The sequence below is a fragment of the Taudactylus pleione genome, unplaced genomic scaffold, assembly GCF_031769625.1.
Source record: "Taudactylus pleione unplaced genomic scaffold, aTauple2 ptg000017l, whole genome shotgun sequence".
Taxonomy (NCBI): Eukaryota; Metazoa; Chordata; class Amphibia; order Anura; family Myobatrachidae; genus Taudactylus; species Taudactylus pleione.
Window position 1 is genome coordinate 16,156,250 of NW_028284419.1, and position 14,375 is coordinate 16,170,624.

The 14,375-nt window shown below is 41.4% G+C and overlaps 1 protein-coding gene across 3 annotated transcripts; it reads right to left on the reverse strand.

The window, feature by feature from the left end:
• Positions 1-398: 398 nt before the first annotated feature.
• On the reverse strand, positions 399-6,261 carry LOC148540829 (uncharacterized). 3 transcript variants are annotated; one of them, XR_015880189.1, is made up of 4 exons: positions 6,090-6,261; positions 4,307-4,398; positions 3,863-3,947; positions 399-1,333 (listed from the first exon to the last, which is right to left on the reverse strand). XR_015880189.1 is itself a non-coding variant. In XM_088481960.1 (4 exons), the coding sequence occupies exons 2-4, from the start codon at positions 4,365-4,367 to the stop codon at positions 1,242-1,244; spliced, it is 267 nt and encodes an 88-aa protein (XP_088338086.1). In that variant the 5' UTR covers positions 4,368-4,398; positions 6,090-6,261; the 3' UTR covers positions 399-1,241. The 3 variants fall into 3 exon arrangements, 2 of the variants coding, with proteins under 2 accessions (XP_088338086.1, XP_088338085.1); XM_088481960.1 differs by having other exon boundaries at positions 399-1,362; XM_088481959.1 differs by lacking the exon at positions 4,307-4,398 and having other exon boundaries at positions 399-1,362.
• Between the last annotated feature and the right edge of the window lie 8,114 nt (positions 6,262-14,375).

The window sequence follows — 14,375 nt, forward strand, 5'->3', positions numbered from 1 at the left end:
ACTAAAGAATCCAAAACCCGCAAAAATCCAAAGCCGGGATGATGAAGTTTTGCCTCGATTTGGAATCCGAGCAAGGTGGGAACACCCAGCCGCTGCTCGGATTCAATCGGATCTATGAAGTTCGGGCGGGCTCTGTTTTCAGAAAACTGAGCCCGCACAACTCTACTTTTTTATAGGGAAAAAAAGCACTGTATATATTGTAGCCCATGAGCTCAGGTATTACTTTGCCTTCCCTTATTTTTCCCAGTGATTTTCATTATTAAACTCACCAACATTACAGTAATTGAAAAGTTATAGTACAATTATTTTTATCTTGACAAATATTTATTTAACTAATTAATGAATTAAATAAAATAAAACAAAATTCTAAAAATGTTCAAAACTATTTAAAAGGGCAAACTTATATGTTAGAGTATCTTCAGACTATTATATTATATGTGAAAGTTAATAAGGAAACATCATTCACTTGATATTTAATTCATGGGAATATATGGGAATAATTTAGTTTTCAGTTTCGTTCTATTTTTAAATTGCATTGAAGTCAGTTGCTATCTTGAAAAAATGCCTGAAAATCCCACAACAAAAGCCAAGAATATCATACATACCATAACAGACACCACTTGTTTCACTTTTAGTTTTATCATTATCATTATTTGTACAGTATGGCACCACAAATTATGCGGCACTGTACAGTCAACATAAAAATACAGGGGTTGATATGAAGCAAAGTGACAAGATGAGCTGTACAAAAACAAGTATGAGTTGCACAGGTACAATAGCATCACAAAACAAGTATTGATTAGATTACAGTATGTATGTATAAGTTACACAAAGAATAATATTCACATAAATAAAATTGCAGGATAAAACCAAATGGGCCTGATGTAGAGTTGAGCTCAAGTCCATTTGTGGAGTGTATCTTGCATATCTTTACACTGTGCATGGATCTGATATAAAGTTAGCCAACTAAAAAGGATGCAGAGATCTCTATTTGTGATTGAATAGATGTAACTAGGCTTTAACAGGGCTTTCTGTGAGGATGTCTTGTCAGAATTGCAATTTTTTGTATCTAGTCAGTGGCGGGTCCAGAAAAATATGACAGGGGGGCACCAGCACAGTACTCCCTCACACAATGTACCACCATCCCCCTAACCCACCCCGGGCCGAACTTTCCTCTTTCATCTCATTCTCTTTGACAACTTTGCAGCAGCACTTGCCGTATTTCCCTTAGGCTCTGCTCCTCAACTTCTATTTCTTTCTCTTCCTCTGAGATTCTCTGTACGTGACCAGTGTCCGCGTAGCTGCTCTTTTTCTTTTGGCTCATTTTCAAAGTCTGTGATGTGACATCTTGTCATTAGTCCACTAACGGTAAAGCAAATTTACAGACCGTCAGGATAGTCAGAACGTTTTTTTTGGCCTAAATAAAATGTTGTTTCTCGGCACCACAATATCACCAGCCACCACACAAAAAAATAATTTTTGTTATAACAATACAATACAAATGGTATTGTATGGCTGCCACACAGTACAGAGAAAATACAAATTACTGCCATACACTACAAAGAGCATTTTTCAGGCTATCATACAATTTAGACAGCATTTTGAGTCTGCCATACAATTCAGAGAGCATATAATGACCGCCATACAGTACAGATAGTATTTTTGAGACTGCTATACAATATAGATAATTTTTTTGTGACTGTCATACAATACTGACAGTATATTTGTAACTGGCATACAATATCATCTCATCATTTACTATTACCTCCTCAAAAAGTATTAACTTCTTCAGCATCATCTGCATGATACTAAGGGGGAGGTATGTGAAGACTTCTAAAGAGTGGGCAAGTGAGGAAGTTGTCCATAGCAACCAATCAGCTTTGAGGTAGCATTTGTCAAGTACATTCTATAAAATGATAGGTATAATTTGACTGATTGCAATGCAACTTCTACACTTTTCCACTCTTTAGAAAGATTGATACATCTCCCCCATAATTTAGTGAGGGCCCTGCTCATGAGAACTTACCATCTAGAGGGATGGGACAGGAGACACGGGGACATTGTAGGTGGACAATGCAGGGAATGTAATAGGCGAGAGTGAAAATGTGAATGTTGAGGCAGTGCTTTAAAGACTGTGGACCTGATTCAGAGCCGCTCACTAGATGCGATCGCTCGCATCCAGCGTATGCAAATTCGGAAAAGTGATGCCATGGCAGGAGCTCACTCGGAAAGGCATTAGCACACCCACTTTGGCTGTGCGAGCGATTGCTCTGTGTATGCAGACACCCATTAGCGTATGTTGAAACGCCCACTAGCGCACGTCATCTCCAGGAAGTGTTTTAAAACATTGGTACATCGAGGACCATCGGAAGCTAAAGCAGCACTTGTGGTTGCCTTACCCCACTGCAAGCACTGCGAGGACTTCCGTGTAAAAAACAGGCATGTGACGTGTACTATGACGCTGCCTGTTAATTATGCACGCCTTTGAAATGGCGTTGGAACACTCAGGCACGCCTGCGTTCGCACCTCCACTCCTCCGTTATTAGTGTCCTGCCCCTGTTACCACCCACAAATGGCCTTTCCTGTCACTCATTTCACTGGGCTGTCTTTGCTTGGTGAGCGAGCGGTTTGTGATCGCACAGAGTAGTTCACGCATGCGCAGAATGAAGCATTCACATACCATCGGGCCGCGTGAGAGCGCACAGCGCTTGCGAGCTGCTCTGAATCAGGTCCTGTATGTGTGATTTGCTAAAATATATTATTTCTATTCAAACTATTATGGAATTGAAAATATGTATCTAAAAAATTATTGTGCATTTCTGATCTCTGATCTGTTTTTATAGTTAAATGCCTAAAACATTCAACATTTTTAAAAATTTAATTTTTTCTTACAAATATGAAAGAAACTTTGTCTATCATCTACATACGAGCTGTTTCCATAAGGAGCTACAACTATAGTTACATAACAGTGGGTACGATCCCTGTTTTAATTAAGAAATGTTAAAATTAATGTATTTTTCCAGGTAACTGCAATCATTGCAACCTAGTCTTTTAATATAAAATTAACATAAAAAGTACAGTTTTAAATCAATATTATTAAATGTGTAAGCAGAAATTAAAAGTTGTATATGCCATTAATGTGCAAAATGCTTTATTTTATTATTCTAATGTTTGTTTTATGAGACTATGTTTTGATCGTCAGTCCCACTGAGATTGGTTTGAGTGTGATGGAAGCGTTTCCACAAGTGATTGAGTGGTTATTCTTTTAGGGCCATTATGAAGGGCATCATTTTCCTTGAAGGCTCATCACATCAGATGTTGTCAGAGATTCTAAGCAATTAAACCCATCTTCTTTAGACAAGCCACCCACTGTGTCATTGCAAAATATGTAATAACCTTTCAGGGTTAGAAGGTAAAAGCCTTCCACAGAAATATGTTCTTTTCAGGTATTTGTATATTATTTTCTTTTTCTGTCATGTTTGTTTAATTTTTTTTTTTTTAACGTTAGTTATATTTAATTAAGAAAAACAGATTATTTTATCTTGTGACGTATGCATAGTCCACAAATATTCTTCCTTTAGAATACAAAAATTGGATGTTAATTATTTTGATAATGCTGTAAATATCTGTCTAAATAATAAATAGTAATTAAAGTACTGTAATCATTTATTATTTACTAAGAATCGAGTCTATTCGAGTTTTTTTTTTCAACTCGATTTGCTTCGCCGAAACTCGGCAGATTTGATGCTTTTGAAACTCACAAATTTACTAAGAAGTGAGTTTAGTTGTGACCGAGTTGGCCGATGGTGAAGCAGATCAAGATATCTCCCCCGAGTAGCAAGTTTAGATAGAGCTTACTCACCCGAGATTGCAGTGTCTTCTCTCTGCCAAACTCTCCTGAACAAGCAGCATGCACATATCATGTGAAGGCTGCTTATGTGTTGTACCTGTAAAAAAAGGTTAAAAAAAAATGATGTAGGGCCCCCCCAAAAAAGCATAAACAGCCCTGGACTGCTCAGCCAGTCCTGGTTCCTAGAAATACGGGGTAAAAAATGAGTAGAGTTACCTCGTATTTTAGGAACCAGCACTGGGCTGCTGAGCCTGTCCTGGCATTAAAAATAGGGGGGAAAAATTACACGGAAAATGTCAGAAAACCGGACCTGCCAGCTAATCAGCAGCCGCTAATTGTAAACAGGATGCTGATTTTCTACAGACAGTTCCCACATGGAGGTCTCCCGTCAGAAGCCGGGTAGCCATCTATGGGACAACACATAGATGGCTACAGTCTGCTGTGCTCAGGACTTACCGGGGATGCTACTGAGACCAGCGGAGGTGAGTATAAGGTCTTTGTTCACAGGTATTCCCATTGGAAGTCTACTGGAGAAAGGTACAGAACATCTGGCAACAGATAAGTATGTGTGAGTGTGGTAGGTCTATGTAGCAAAGTTATACTTTTTACAATGTGTGTACTTAGGTTATTTAACAATTTTTTTACAGTGGGAGTACGCGTGCCAGCCGCCTGCTGGCAATTGTAGTTCCACAAGTGCCAAAGGGCAGGCATGCTGGCACCTGTAGTTCCATGGTAAAAAACAATAGTTTCTCAGTTTTGACACTACTATTACCCCCGTACACACCGCTCCAGGGATGCGGGGAAGAGCCCTGGGCTTCAGACTAAAACTGGGGTGCTCTGGAGAGGGGAGACACCTTTTTTGTGGAGGTCCCCACCTACCCTGAGATCCTTGGCTTGGGCGGACCGGCTTGGGGTGTTAATGCTTTGGTCGGGGAGACTTGGTGATAGGGTCCCCTGGCTGTGGCATTACACCCCGGCCGGATATGAGTCTGGTGCTGGTTTTAAAAATAGGGGAACCCTAAGTAATTTTCCCCCCTATTTTTAAACCCAGGACAGGCCCAGCAACCCAGTGCTGGTTCCCAAAATACGCGGTAACTTTACTAGATTTTTATCTCATATTTGTAGAAACCAGGACTGGCTGAGCAGTCCATGTCTGGTTATGCTTTTTTGGGGGGGACCCTATGTTATTTATTTTAAACATTTCACTCTGTTTAGGCTATTTACAGGCAGAAACATACATGGATCACACTGATCTGTGTATGTTTCTGCAGAACTCACAACTCACATGCAGGTGAATTGATTTCAAGAATTTGGACATGAGACTTTTCCATTCTCGTGAGAGTTTTGAAACTCTCATCCTGGTAAATTCCCAAATCCTATCTTCACTAGTGAAAATTTACTTGAGTTTGGCCGATGGTGAATTAAAGAGAATTTGCTAACGCTCCACACTTTTCCTGTAGCAAAGGAGATTTCTCTCCCGAGTTTGACATTAGTAAATTTGTAAGTGGGAGAAAGTGGCAAAACTCTCCAGAGATTGCTAACTCGACCAAACTCGATTGTTAGTAAATATACCCCTAAGAGCATCTGAAGTATCTTTGTCTCTGTTATCAACATGGATACCAAACTCATTAATGGCTTCTATATTTAGAATTTAAACTAGTGGATATATTTACTAAAGTGAGACTTTTTAGAAATGGAGATGTTTCCCATAGCAATCAATTAGATTGTACTAAAATTAGTTGCTATGGGTAACATCTCCATTTCTAAAAACTCTTACTTAGTAAATATACCTCTAGGAATAGGTTTATTATATCATATATGTGTAACCTCCGGACCCAATGCCACATTTGTGACCCATGAGTTGATTGACATGGTGGGTGGAGTTTCATGCAGTAGGAAAGAGTTTGATGCAGCCTCAAGTGTTGGAAACTACAAAGGCCCTGGAACTTTAAGCTGTGTGAACATAAGGAAATTACATCAGAGTCTAGGAAAAATCAGGGCATTGAAGCCCAAATCACAGGAAGTGAGGGAATATGGGGTCTATCTACTAACAGGACAAAAGGGTAAAAAAATGAAAATGCAGTGTAAATCCTTGTACATATCGCTTCTCAATATATATATAAAGGATTTTTACTGCTGTTTGATTGCCTGCGCTAATTAATGGTTTGTTTAGTGCTGCAATTGACTCCTATGGGTGCGCTAAGTGTTTCAGTAGTTCCTAAAGTGTTTATGTACTTACCGCCTGATGTTTTCTCCAGCGCTGTCATCGCCTCATATTGCTGCCGAAATCTTGCTCCTTTATAGTGTGGTGCTGTGTCCTGGTCTGCATTGTTGTTTGAATGTTTGTGTTCAATAAAGTTGTTCTTGAAAAAAGTTGTGAAGAAGCTGTGCATGTGATTCCTCTGTGATCTCGGGACACGTGCTGCTACTGTATGCAAATCACCAATTACATTGTGACCCATATTTCAATGGTGGACAGAATGACACATGCGCAGTCAGCCTTTAAGAAAGCGTTATGTGTCTGTGCTCTCAACGCTGACAGGGTGACTTTCCGATCACCCACTTCAGCATGAGCTGTCTTGGTAACAATCGCGGTAGCTGCCTCTTGCTTCGCAGTGCAAGCAGGCAAAGCAGGGGTAACTTTTTCTCCATGGTATGTGGTGGCATAGTAAGTAGACTCCTTAGAGAGGATAGTGGCATGGAGGGAGGAGAGGTGGCCATAGGCCATAATCTGGTCTGTAGCTATACCCAGAGAAGCTACCTGCAATGACAAACAAATGTAAGAAAATCTTCTGAGCCTACAAAAGGGAGATACACCATAGAAAAATGAACCTGCTGCCTTGTTCTTATGTTCTCAGTCTATTCTGAGAAGCAGAGAGACTGCACACCACTTGGTCACAGTTGTTGGGGAAGACAGAATCTACCGTCTGTGTGAATACTATGAATGTGAGATTCCTGTCAACAGTCAACATAATGGAGAGACTTTACCACACTTATAGATAGATGTGATAGGGGAATCACACACTGTAGACAGTCACTGGTCTGTGAACAAGCTGCCATAACATCTTCAACATATTAGAGAGACTTTACCACACTTATAGATAAATGTGATAGGGGAATCACACACTGTAGACAATCACTGGTCTAAGAAAAAGCTGCCATAACACCTTCACTAACAGATAAGTCTACAAGACCAGTGAAGAAAGCTCTACATCTGTCTGACAAGGCTGCAAGACTATTAGAGCTAATTGCAAGATAATTAGAGATGAGCGGGTTCGTTTCCCTGAGAACCAAACCCACCCGAACTACGGGGATCCGAGGTAGATCCGAGTCGACTCGAATCTGAAAACGAGGCAAAACTTCATCCATCCGCTGTCGGATTCTCACAGGTTTTGGATTCTATAAAAGGTCCTGCGATTGCCGCCATTTTTCATTCCGGCTGTGGAACGTGCACAGGGAGGGAGCTGGGATCTGTTGCTGATGCTGACCATAGGGGCTGGCTGGCTACTATTGTCCATATAGGGGCTGGCTTACTACTGTTGTCCATATAGGGGCTGGCTGTTGTGCTGTGTTGTCCAGGGGGTGCTGTGTCCTTCAGGGGTGCTCTTCACCCACCCCCAGTGTGGAAAAATTAAAAAAAATTGTGTTAGCCACACTTGTCATCAGTGCAGGGGTGCAGTGCTGCTGTCTGTTAAGGGGGCTGCTGCCTCTTTTCAGGGGTTTACCCCAGTGTTAAAAAAATAAACAATTTTTTTGTCATCGGCATAGTTGCGCAGGGGTGCTGTGCTGCTGTCTGTCAAGGGGCTGCTGGCCCAAAAATAAAAAAACAATTTTTGTGTGTGTGTGTTAGTCACACCTGGCTGTCATTGTCATCAGCGTAGCTGTGCAGGGGTGCTGTGCTGCTGTCTGTCAAGGGTTTCTGCCCAAAAAATTTTTTTTTTGTGTGTGTGTGTGTTAGCCACACCTGGCTGTCACTGTCTTCGGCATAGCTGTGCAGAGGTGCAGTGCTGCTGTCTGTCAAGGGCTGCTGCCCAAAAATAAAACAAACAATTTTTTTCATGTGCATGTTAGGCTCACCTGTCACTGTCATCGGCGCAGGTGCGAAGGGGTGCTGTGCTGGGGCTGCTGCCCAAAAAATAATAATGTTATCCTAACTGCTTATAAAGTTGTTATATGCTCTAAAAATACTAAAGCCCATATTTAAAAACCTATATAGAGTGGACATGTGGACATCCTAAATTCTAAAACTGTTCTGTTCAAAAATGTAAACAAAAACAAAGATTATAAGTCTAGTGTGTTATTATGATGTTAGAAAGTAGAAGGCCAAAAATTGGATGGACCACACATGGCTGATTGATCAACCATGGTGACTGGATTAGTGTCATAAGGAAGAGGAGGCTGCAAACTGGGTGTCATGTTTTGAGTTGGCCATATGGGGTATGTTGCAGTTAAGTGACCAGGCTGGTTATCAGTGGACACATTATTATAGTTGTAGTTATTCTGGGTTGCCATCTCCTGAAGGATGTTTACCAACAGACAGAGACTACCTATCAGCTCTGGCATAGACACTTCCTGAGGAACAGAGCTCTGCTCTCTGGAGGGAAGCCAAATAGGTGGGAGCCCCTGTTCCAACATCTGAAGCTCTTCTCTTTCCACATCATCTATTATAGATAAAAAAAATTTCATCGGGGACATCTAGCTCCTCTTTCTGTACCCTGCTCACCCTTTTTGGACAGGAAGTCCAGGATGGATGGTTTGGAAGAAGAAGGCCTAGCAACAGATGGGGATGGTCATTATCAAGACCTGGTCCCACCAGTGGGTGTAGTCTGGGAGGTATTGGTTATGCAGGCAGCGGAATAACAAAGGCCTTCATGTTGTCTGTGCTCACTATTCCGTATTTTAGTTTGCGATACAGGTAGGAATAAAGTCAGCTACAAAACACAGAATCACTGGATGTCTTAGTGCATTCAGGCCAGATATGAACCATGAATTCCCAGACAGATGCCGGACAGATGAATCCTTTCCTTGTGATAATCTTTGGTAATTCCTGGCAAAGGTGGGTGTTATAGCCAGACACTTTGAAGGCTGTAACTTTGAACTGCTTTATAGAAAACATGTGAATGAAGCTTTCCACACTGCAGAACATGATGGAGAAATCCCTTGAAGTTCAGTACCTAGAGGATCTTTTTTCATGTTCTCTGAGGCCTCTCCTGACTGTGAAGAAAGATTCTCCACACTGTAGCCTTCCATTGTAACTTTTAATGGTGATTTCAATGTTGTCCACTGGCTGAGATCCATCTCATCTGAGGGTTGGGTTTTCCCCTTTGCAAATGAGACAATTCACATCCAGAAGGTGACTCTCATGTTTAGCCGTGGTGTCAGTCTCTCTTTTGGCAGAATTTGCACAATCTTGGGGGCACCATGATGAATGAGACAGATCCTCCAGGGTAAACATCTGATCTGGTGTTGTATCTATTTCTATTAAACCTTTGTGTGTGAGTTTAGTCATCTGCCATTTGTGGTGGAGCTCTTTTTCTGCTTTCTCAATGATCTCCAGACAAAATGTAAAACTTAATATAATATGTGGAAAGGGGGGCCTAGACTGCACACCCTGAAAATATATATAATGGGAGGTGCTAATTGTGGAGACTATTATTGCAAACATACAAAAAAGAATTACAGATGCACAACTCCAACATTACTCATTATATATAATAATACATTTTGCAATAGAATTTTGCAAATAATAAAAGAGGTTTTTGGGTATCCTGCACTCTGGATTTTAACCCCAGTATGTTAGGGACCTACCCTCAGAGGTTACCTGGGCACAGTGGGTAGGCCCATAACCATGGCCACAACGTAAAATTTAAACCTTAAAATTAAATGTTGCATTTAATGCTCTGTTCCGCTTGTTTACATATCTAAGTAATATGGTTAAGTGGACATTGGGAACAACAGCAATTTGAAGGCCACTAACTAACTCTGTTTTATTTAATGTCCCTGTATAGGTTGGGAAATTCCTTTACAGAAGGTTTGCAAAGGATTATTTAAGTCAATTGTTTATTTATTTCTGGAAAGCACGCTTCCTGGTCCCCTTCTGAGATGAAAAAATCCACTCCCAGCAAGCAGGCATGGCGCTCAAGAAGGAATTCCCAAGAAATTCACAACGTAAGACTTAAACCTTAAATCTGAAATGTTGCATTTAATGCTCTGTTCCGCGTATTCACATATCTGATATGGTTAAGTGGACAGTGGGAGCAATGGCAGTTTGAACTAAGGGCCTGATTCAGACCCACTCACAAGCGCTATGCACTCGCAAGTGGGTCGATGGCCAGGCAGTGCGCATTTGCCGCATGCACACTGCGCGTGCCTGATCCCCAGAGTGAGCGAGAAATCACTCCCTCCGGGGCTCGCAAAAAAACAGGGCGGCTGTCGATGTTGATTGACAGCTCGCCCCGTTTTGTAGGCAAGGAAGGGGGGTGGCTGGCCAAACGGAGGCATTCCCTAAGGAACACCTGCCATTTGAGGGCAGCCCTACTGACATCACTCATGATGTCAGTAGTGGACTTCCAGCTCTATTAGAGCAGGAAGCTCACTGTGGCTTGCGGGAACGAGACCCTACCACAAGGGTCTTGTCGCAAGCCCGATGGTTGCAATGGACACGACCATCACCTAGCCACTCACAAAAGCTGTGGGTGGTCACCCACAGCTTAGCGAGCAGCCGGGAGGCCGGATTGAAAAAAAAACCAGGCCGCCCAGATTCAGAGCGAGCGCTCACAAAGAGCGTTCGGCTCTGAATCAGGGCCTAAGGCCACTAAAACTAACTCTGTTTTTTTTAATGTCCCTGTACAGGTTGGGAAATGCCTTTATTTCCACCAATCCAATGAATTATTTAAATAAATTGTTTTTGGAAGCACTCTTCCTGGTCCCCTTCTGGGATGAAAATCCATTCCTAGCCACAGAAGCAGATGCAGGATTCTCAAGAAAGACACAATGTAAGGCCTAAATCAGGGATAGCCATCCTCGGTCCTCGAGAGCTACTTAAAGTTCATGTTTTCAAGACCACCTAGCTGGTGCACAGGTGTATTCATTACTCATCAATACATTTGGAAAATTCCACAGGTGGAGTTAATTATTACAGTTATTATTCTGTGAGGAGACCTGGAAAACATGCACTGTTGGTAGCTCTTAGGGTTGGCTACCCCTGCCTTAAATCATAGATCTTACGCTTGAGGCCACTAACTAACTCTGTTTTTTTAATGTCCCTGTACAGGTTGGGAAATGCCTTTACAGAAGGTTTGCAAAGGATTATTTAAGTCAATTGTTTATTTGCTTTTGGAAAGCACTCTTCCTGGTCCCCTTCTGGGATGAGAAAATCCACTCCCAGCTGTAGTAGCAGCAGCCATGCTCAAGGATTATTCTGTGGCAAGGACTGATGTGAATGTATACTTTTTTTTGCAAATGCCTCCTCCCCTTCCCTTCTTCCTCATAAATTTTCTTTGGAATCAAAAAATTTAATTAAATTTACTACCAATCAACCCTTCCTGTCCCAGTCCTGCCTTCAACTACATACAAACTCCAACTCCCTCAGGCCTCTCTTGAATAATAAAAGTGTTTCCTGATGCGCCATGTTTGAAGTTGAACTGCCATGTGTTTGTGCCGCTCACTGCTGCCGATTTGCTTAGTCAGCCAGCTAGTTTCTTGCAAATTTTGGGCCTAAACTGGATGAAAACAATATAGTGAGCTGTGAGTGGTCAACACTGACTGTAAATGAGTGGAAATACATGTTAATAATACTGTAGGAACAAAAAAGGCCAATTTTATGTGATTTTAGCTGTTTTTATGATTTTTTAAGAAAAAATCCAGATCCAAAACCAAAACCGAATACCAAAACACGGAGGTGAGGTTTTGGAAAAACCAATCCAGATCCAAAACCAGAGGAGATCCATATCCAAAACCAAAACACGGGGGTCAGTGCACATCTCTAAAGATAATCAGAAGGGATTGTCAATAGAGAGGCCTGCTATAGCTAGAAGATTGCCTGCAAGAGAGGCAGCGAGAGTCAAATAGGGGAACCACACCAACTGCCATTTCAAATGCTGCCCATCATAGTTGGCTGGGACTCACTTGCAGTTGGTGTGATTCCCCTATTTGAATTTTGAACTGCGCTGCAGAACCACCTCTGGAGCCACCACTGCATATATACAGTATGTAAACTGTATTTTATGTGTAATTGAATATATAGTTTTGTAGTTATTTGTATCAGATTTATATATGTACTGTGCGACTCTATTTTGTAGTAAATAGTTAATATACAAATAACTCTGTGGGTGTTTTGTTATTTCATGTGGTGAAAGGACTAAGGGGCTGATTCAGACCTGCTCGCAAGCGCTATGCGCTCTCAAGCGGGTCGATGTTTGCCCCCTGTGCATGCACCGCCTCCAGCTTGCGCATGCGTGAGACCCGGCCAGTGACGGATGCTCCGTCGCTACGGATCTCGCACCAAAATGGGGAGGCTGTCGACTGTGATTGACAGCTCCCCCGTTTTGGAGGCAGGCAGGGAGGATGGCTACACAAACGGAGGCGTTCCCGAAGGAATGCCTGCCATTTGTAGGAGGCACCACTGACATCACCAGTGATGTCAGTGGTGAGCTTCCTGCTCTATTTAGAGCAGGAAGCACACTGGGGCTTGTAGGAATGAGACCCTACCACAAGGGTCTCATCGCAAGCCCCGATGGTCGCGACCATCGCGACCATCACCTGGCCGCTTGCAAAAGCTGTGGGTTGTCACCCACAGCTTAGCGAGCGGCCAGGAGGCTGGCTCCATTTAAAAAAAAAAACCTCCCTGATTCAGAGCGAGCGCTCTGAAAGAGTTTCCGTCTCTGAATCAGGGCCTAATTGTAGGAAAGATTTATAAATTAAAAGAGCGGGTTAGTTTAGGAAAAGCATGGAACAGTATATGGAAATATGATCCTTTTATAGACACTAACAGTAAGTGTCTCACTCCTTGCACATTCGGATGCATAGATCTACACCAGGGAAGAACTTTGTCATGGCATTAGCATAAAGTCACAGGTGTGTCTGACTCATAATCAGCCCCATAGTCTTCTGTACAGTAACTTTTCTCTCTTCCTACAGATTATTATTATTATTATTATTATTATTATTATCGTTTATTTTTATGGCGCCACAAGTGTTCTGCAGCGCCTTACAAGGTACATAACCAAAAAGTGACTTACAGTAAAATACAATACAATGAAGGACAAGGACATGGATAATATACATTGATACATAGGTGGCCATAACACCCACATAAGCAGATGTAGATAGTATCACTGTTATTATCATTAGGAATCCACCTGGCAGAGACATTCTCAAAGACTGCATTGTGTATATTGTCCTGATATAGGCTCTCAGCTACTATTACTACAGAATATTTTAGCATTATTATTATTGCCTGTGTATGTCTATTGATATTACATCTATGATATTGTCAATTTTACTGTTAATTGTTTTTAATTGGCATTCCATTATGACCTTGTGCTTGTATTTTTACCTTAATCTAGTATTATCCAACTTGAACACTATTCAAAATGTTTGCTGTTGTTACCATTAACCCATAAAATCCTACGGTTTACTACTCAGTACCCTTTTCCAATATTGTTTTTATGAGAAATCATTTACAAACACCAGTCACAAGGACCCAGGCCAAATGTTACATGACTTTTGTCATGATATACTTGACAAGTGGCTTCTCTCCTTTACCTGTGAACGAGTGGTTTTTCAAGTGGTCAAATAAGGATTTCCCGAGTCAACCATTGGTGGACCCTGCAAGGACCCACTACCTAAAGAGTGAATCTCGGCCCGATTCAGTGTAAGCACTGCCTATTTCAGACATACAGGGGTATTCAATTTGGAGCGAAGATTTCAAAATTGGCGATAAATTATCGCTGATGACGTCATTTTCGCCGATTTCAATTATCCCCATATCCAATTTCAAAGACTTTTCGCAGGTTCGAAAAGTCTTTGAAAAAAAACGGGGCTAACTTTTCACCACTGAATAGGTGGCGAAAAAAAGTGCAGAATTGGGGTTTAGGGGTGCTGGCTTAAAAAAAATAGCCTGCATCCCTGGGAATGACATGTTAAAAATAACTGTCAAAAAAAGTTTTCTAAAAAAAATAGGGACACCCCAAAAAATTAATTAAAAAATTGGGGTGAAAAAAAACAAAAGGGAATAAAATGTTTAAAAATAGGGAAATAGGTTCAGGGATATTCTGTAATTATGCGGCTGGTGTTTTCTAGAATAGGCTATTAGCGGCAGGTGCATTTTTGCAGAATTTTTAAAAAATTACTTTAGGGACATTAAAATATGCTAGTACCCATTTTCATGTACCCCAAATTTGATGGGACCACTTAAAAAAATGAAAAAAAAACCTAAGTGCTCTTAGGCTATTTAAAACCCCGACTTTCATTTGCAGGCTAAAACGTTGATACCCATAGTGATCCCCCATGTTTTGACAGCTTT

Excerpts from the sequence above, each read along its gene's own strand:
- LOC148540829 (XM_088481959.1), bottom strand. The coding sequence starts at position 6,243 with ATGCACAGCTTCTTCACAACTTTTTTCAAGAACAACTTTATTGAACAC. Across the intron at positions 3,948-6,089 it reads GCTGGAGAAAACATCAGGCG|GTACAACACATAAGCAGCCT; the intron begins GTAAGTACATAA and ends CTTTTTTTACAG. Across the intron at positions 1,363-3,862 it reads AGAAGACACTGCAATCTCGG|TGGACTAATGACAAGATGTC; the intron begins GTGAGTAAGCTC and ends CTTTACCGTTAG.